The following is a 6,896-nucleotide window of genomic DNA, read 5'->3' on the forward strand; positions in this document are numbered from 1 at the left end:
CTGGTATTTGAGTACTCTTTTTTCCACCTTGTTTCACATTTATGTGTTTACTCCAGTATATATATATATATATATATATATATATATATACACACATGCACATAGATACATACACATCACTGATATATATATACGGTATGTATATATGTACATGTGTGGTTATAGTTGTGTGTGCATGCATGTGTGTGTATATATATATATAGATATATAGAGAGAAAGAGAGACAGATATATACATACACATACATACATGCACATTAGTTATATAATTAGGGTATTATATATGCACATGGATATATGCATATTACACAAGTGTCTTAGTTGCACATGAAAAGTGTATAAACACACACACACACACATATATATCATTAGATATACAAGTACATATGTATATATACAGACACACACACACATAAATTCATATATATATGTATATATATATGTATATAGGTATATATATATATATATATATATATATATATGTGTGTGTTAGGTATGGAGAGGAAAAAGTCATTCAGTGTGGCCATGCTGGGCAGGATGGAGATCTTTAATGGAACCGTGGCTAGGAGAACAATTGGAGTTGGTGACTAGCGGTGAGTCCCAGCGTTCGTGGCTGACCCCCGGGGCCAGATGCACAATCTGCACGTGAACGGCTTGATGCTTTTCGTGGCGTGGTGGAATGGTAATGGCCTTGTAGGTCACTTCATCGTCTTCTTTGGGAACATATTCACCCTCGATACTGAAACAGAAATAGATAGATATATATATAAAAATATAGCATAAGAAGGGTGATGAGATATGACTTAGTTAGTTAGTTAGTTAATTTGGCTCAAAAGCAAATAGCAAGGCCATGTAAGGGGACATGGAGTTAAGTACAGGGTGGTGTTCATGTAAAGAGTTCAGGCCACTTGAGGTCCAGGGAGGCTTTGAACAAAGCGGTCGTCGGCATCTTCACCATCTCGTCTGGCAGCTTGTTCCACGGATCTGCAACCCGGACGGAGAAAGCTCCTCTCCTTTGATTGAGATGAAATCGTCGCAGGTAGAGCTTTTCGGAATGACCCCGCAGCCGACACTCTGGAGCAGGAGTGAAGAACAGCTCTTTCGAGAGGTTACACTTCCCGCTTATGATGTTGTGGGCGAGAATGAGATCGTTTTTCAAGAGAGAGAGGGAGAAACTAATAAGCAGATGGTTATACTAAAAACAATGACAGTTTCTTGGTGTCCAAATATCGTAAGAAGACAGCATGCCCTCAAGTGTCAATGTAAAGCGATCCTTGGCACTGCAGTGCTCTTTTTTCCTGCCTGCGTTTATGTATGTATATATATATATATATATATATATATAATAATAATAATATTAGGGAGTAAATCCAAACTTACAGGGAAAAAATAGCTTTAGGATTAAATCTAATTTTACAGTATAAATATAAATTAAATTAAATTAGAGATAAAACCACTATTAGGCAAATCAAACAGTGAAAAACATAAACCAACAAACACCATCCGATCGTGGCCATGCCAGCCTGGCCTGGCCTCTGTGTCGGTGGCACATAAAAAGCACCCACTACACTCACGGAGTGGTTGGCGTTAGGAAGGGCATCCAGCTGTAGAAACACCGCCAGATCTGACTGGCCTGGTGCAGCCTTCGGGCTTCCCAGACCCCAGTTGAACCGTCCAACCCATGCTAGCATGGAAAGCGGACGTTAAATGATGATGATGATGATGATGATGATGATGAGATTGTCAGAATAATTAATGTGAAATATGAATACAGCGAATATTAATATTGATATTTGATTGAAAATTAGAAAGTTTTAGTCATAAATTGCCCACTATTCCAGATTCAGTTCACCAATAATTCAATACCCTTAAGGCTTAAAAATTGTTTCAACTCTTTTATTGATCCCTGGGGTAGCCACACTGACCTCTAGGGGTCAATACTGGCCACTCTGTTGTTCCCTTAGTTTAAACAATCCCTGAATGTTAAGAAAAATTCAGTAATATTGTATTAGTATATTCTGATATTTAATGTGAAATATGTTTGGTGACTATCCCGTTAATATTGCATCAATATTTGGGTGGAAATTAATGAGTTTTAGCCTTGAATTACCCCCACTCTTCCAGGTACAGTTTTTGTAAAAATTCAGTACCCTTAATGGTTAAAATCATTTATCAGCCCTAGGGGTCAATATTGACCACTTTGCAAATCCCTGATATAGATAATGATTTAGACAAACCAAAATACTCACTCAGAAATATGAACAAACAATGAAACACTTGAAGGATCTTCAGGTTGAATAAAACCATGACCCTTTTCTCGACAGAATTCTTTCACTTTACCTCGAACAGTTGGACCACATTTTGCTCTTTCGGATCTGAAATTCAAACCAAAACATGTATCAATAACCAATCAGTCAATCAATCAATCCAATGAAATAATTCTTCAAATCCTGAAGCCTGGGGCAAACACAGGGGCACAGAAAGGGATGTAACACCTTTTACTCCATCTTTTTTTTATTATCATCCAATCGTATCTTATTCCCATCATCTTCCTTGTCATTCATCAGCCTTTCAGTCAGTTCATGAACTCGCCTCGAGTCAGTTGGCGGGCTCGCCTCGAGTCAGTTCGCAAGCTCGCCTCGAGTCAGTTTGCAAGCTCACCTCGAGTCAGTTCGCAAGCTTGCCTCGAGTCAGTTCGCAAACTCGCCTCGAGTCAGTTCGCAAGCTCGCCTCGAGTCAGTTCGCAAACTCTCCTCGGGTCAGTTCGCAAACTCTCCTCGGGTCAGTTCGCAAACTCGCCTCGGGTCAGTTTGCAAAATCGCCTCGAGTCAGCTCCCAAAAAATCGCCTCGAGTCAGCTCCCAAAAAATCACCTCGAGTCAGCTCCCAAAAAATCACCTCGAGTCAGCTCCCAAAAAATCGCATCGAGTCAGCTCCCAAAAAATCGCCTCGAGTCAGCTCCCAAAAAATCGCCTCGAGTCAGCTCCCAAAAAATCGCATCGAGTCAGCTCCCAAAAAATCGCATCGAGTCAGCTCCCAAAAAATCGCATCGAGTCAGCTCCCAAAAAATCGCATCGAGTCAGCTCCCAAAAAATCGCATCGAGTCAGCTCCCAAAAAATCGCATCGAGTCAGCTCACAAACTCACCTCAAGTCCATTTCAATTTGCTTTAAGATTACTTCAATTTGTAGTTCAAATGGTCACCAAGTGCCCAATGAGATGTCTAACAAGGTAAGCAACAAAATTCAATAACATATACAATTAGGTGTGGTTCTAGGAACAACAAGGTACCTTGATGTAATCAAGGTACAGTATACAAGGTACACAAATAGGTACTCACGCTGAATAGGTACGACTACGTCTGGTCGGAATTGGACTAGGGATGAGGAACCTGTGCTGAGAGGCGGGAGAACCAGCCAAAGCAGCATTGTTAACAGCCTGAGTCTGTGGAATATCTCGTACCGACGACATGTTGGTCTGTGCCTGCCACAAAAAAGACAAACATTGTTATGATTTTATGTAAGAAATGTTAGATTATGTAGCATAACAACAGATATGATTAAATTTACATGAGGGACTGTAATTATAATGTGGAGGTGCATAGCTTGGTGGTTAGGGTGTTGGACTCATGATCGTAAGATTGTGATTTCAATTCCTGGACCGGGCAATGTGCTGTGTTCTTGAGCAAAACACTTCATTTCACGTTGCTCCAGTCCACTCAGCTGGCAAAAGTGAGTAACCTTGTGATGAACCAACATCCCGTCCAGGTGGGGGAATTTACAGGCCACTGAAACTGGGAAACTGGCCCTTATGAGCCTGGCATAGCTCGAGAAGGAAACATTCGTGGAGGCACATATGGCCTAGTGGTTAGAGCAGCAGACTTGCAGTCAAGGGATTGTGGGTTCAAATCTCAGACCGGGTGATGTGTGCATGTTTATGATTGAAACACCTAAGCTCCACGCGGCTCTGGCAGAAGATAATGGCGAACTTCTGCTGACTCATTCGCCAGAACCTCCTCTCACTCTTTCCTCCTGCATCTAGCAGTTCACCTGCGACAGACCAGTGTCCCGTCCAGGTGGGGAAACCTATACACCAATGAAACCGGGAAACCAACCCTTACGAGCCAGGCATGGCTCAAGAAGGAACAAACAGCAATTATTACTTGATGTTTCTACAATAAATATCCTGTGAATTGCTACCTTTAAATGTGAATGGTACCTTTAGCGGTCAGTGGTACTTTTAGTAGATTAACTCTTTAACCCTTTTGATATCAAACTGCTTGAGACCACCTTAAAATTTACAGAAAAAGAAAACGCCACTTGCAGTAACTATTACCATAACCATCAACCACAACCGACATTTCCACTACATGTCTTAAGTCCAACCACAACAAATATTCGTTTCAAATTTGGGCCTAAGGATCAGTAATTTTGGGTAGAGAGTAAGTCAATTATATAAACCCTAGTTTATATAATTTAAGGCGGCGAGCTGGCAGAAACGTTAGCACGCCGGGCGAAATGCTTAGTGGTATTTCGTCTGTCGTTACGTTCTGAGTTCAAATTCCGCCGAGGTCGACTTTGCCTTTCATCCTTTTGGGGTCAATAAATTAAGTACCAGTTTCGCATTGGAGTCGATGTAATCTACTTAATCCGTTTGTCTGTCCTTGCTTGTCCCCTCTATGTTTAGCCCCTTGTGGGTAGTAAAGAAATGTATATAAACCCTAGTGCACCATTGGTACTTTATTTTATTGACCCTGAAAGTCGACTTCACTGAAATTTGAACTCAGGATGTAAAGCTGGACAAAATGCCACTAACCATTTCACCCAGTGTGCTAACGACTTTGCCGGTTCATCCCCACCTTAGAACCACAATAAATATTGCAAAGTATTTTCTCCCCCACTCTAATGAATGGACTGAACCATGGCCCTAACCTATATCTTAATGAATAGTTTAATTCATCATACCATCACCATCACTGCCATCACAGACACTAAAACCATCACCATCATCATCATTGCTTACTATTCATCATCTTCTTTACCGAAATAACTATTAATATTATTACACCTATAGCCACCATCTCAATTACTACAGCACAGGGACTATAAATACAAATACACCCCTCCCCACCACCACCACCAACAACAACTAATTAAACTTACTGGTATGACAAAAGCAACAAACAACCATTGTTAGTACCACCACCGCGACCGGCACCACCACCACCATTACGCATAACAACACTTTATATTAGACATGAAATATTAACTCTTCCACAGACCAAATCCATTGCTTATACCCATACCACTATTACAACTGTCACCTCCACCACCACCACCACCCAGCAATTAATTAACCGCTTGGCATTCAGATTACTCAGTCAAATGTAATGCTTTTTTTCATTCAATTACATTTTTAATTAATCATGCCTTAGTTTGTAACTTCGAAATTTTGATTATGATGTGATTGTATATTTGTAGAATGACATTGAAGGGTAAGCGTGATAGGCTGGATCTGGCTGGTGAGAACATAAAACAGGTCAGCTTTTTGGGCCGGACACGGCCAGTTCAGATGCTAAAGGATTAAGCCTAAAAGCATGACAAAAAATGAATGACTACTACTGCTACTACTACTACTACTACTACTACTACTACTACTAGTCCCATCACCACCACCACCACCTCCTACCACCAGCAGTGAGCCAACAAAGGAGCTTATATGTGGTTACTCGCCTTGCTAGAAACGTGTCACCAGCATGGGCGCCTCACATGTGTCACTGGTATGGATGGCTGCTTCACACACAGTCACCAACACAGGCGCTCCACACGCATCACTGGCACTGGTGCCCCACACATCACCAGTATGTGTGCCTCACACATCACTGGCACAATTGCCTCACACATGTCACTGGCACAGGTGCCTCACATGTCACTGGCACAGGTGCCTCACTTGTCACTGGCACAGGTGCCTCACATGTCACTGGCACAAGTGCCTCACATGCCACAGGTGCCTTTCACATGTCATTGGCACAATTGCCTCACACATGTCACTGTCACAGGTGCCTCACAGGTAACTGGCACAGGTGCCTCACACATGTCATCAGCACTGACCATGACTACAATTTCACTCAGCTTGTCATGTCTTTTCAAGCACAGCAAATCACAAAACGTCTCTCTCACTTGTAACAATAATAATAATAATAATAATAATAATAATAATGGTTTCGAATTTTTGTCACAATGGCAGCTTGGGGGAGGGGATTAAGTTGATTACATTGACCCCAGTGATTAACTGGTACTTATTAATTTGACCCCGAAAGGATGAAAGGCAAAGTCGACCTCAGTGGAATTTGAACTCAGAACGTAGCGGCAGATGAAATACTGCTAAGCATTTCACCCGGCGTGCTAACAGTTCTGCCAGCTCGCCACCTTTTTAATAATAGTAATAATAATAATGACGATTTCAAGGGCAAAGGATGAGGGACAATACAATGAAAGACATAATAATACTTCTACGACACCACTGTAGCACCTACTACCACTTGAGCTAGCTTTATTACTAACACCACTACTAGCAGTACTATAGCCACCACTAACACCACGACCAATCCTAGCATGCTATTGGTACCATGACCACCACTGCTGTACTATTGCTATTACTATCACTAAAGCCATTGCTACAATAGCTACTACTACCATCACCACCACAACTACTACTACTACTACTACTACCACCAGTTTCAGCTCAGCAACAATGTTTCAATAAATTATTGTTTTGGCCAGGAAGGGTGGCAGTCAGAGGAAAGGCATCGGTGAACAGAGAGGGGCAGACAGAGACTGCTAGTGATAAAAGATATTGATTTATGTAGATAGAGTATCAATATGTTTGTATCAAAGAGT

General features: G+C 41.5%; 1 protein-coding gene across 7 annotated transcripts in view; it reads right to left on the bottom strand.

The window, feature by feature from the left end:
• Positions 1 to 244: 244 nt before the first annotated feature.
• The window catches only part of LOC115223915 (calcium-regulated heat stable protein 1), a 50,646-nt gene continuing 43,994 nt past the window's right edge, over positions 245 to 6,896 (bottom strand). For 3 of the 7 annotated variants that reach the window (XM_029794647.2, XM_036512758.1, XM_029794646.2), the window contains exons 2-4: positions 3,338 to 3,480; positions 2,249 to 2,374; positions 247 to 738 (exon numbers count right to left, since the gene is read on the bottom strand). In XM_029794647.2, the coding sequence (XP_029650507.1) occupies positions 510 to 738; positions 2,249 to 2,374; positions 3,338 to 3,468 (486 nt within the window). In that variant the 5' untranslated portion in view covers positions 3,469 to 3,480 and the 3' untranslated portion in view covers positions 247 to 509. Of the gene's footprint in view, positions 739 to 2,248; positions 2,375 to 3,337; positions 3,484 to 6,896 lie in introns of all 7 variants that reach the window. The other 4 variants (XM_036512762.1, XM_036512761.1, XM_036512760.1 and 1 more) reach the window with 3 other exon arrangements.

The sequence above is a fragment of the Octopus sinensis genome, linkage group LG24, assembly GCF_006345805.1.
Source record: "Octopus sinensis linkage group LG24, ASM634580v1, whole genome shotgun sequence".
Lineage (NCBI taxonomy): Eukaryota > Metazoa > Mollusca > Cephalopoda > Octopoda > Octopodidae > Octopus > Octopus sinensis.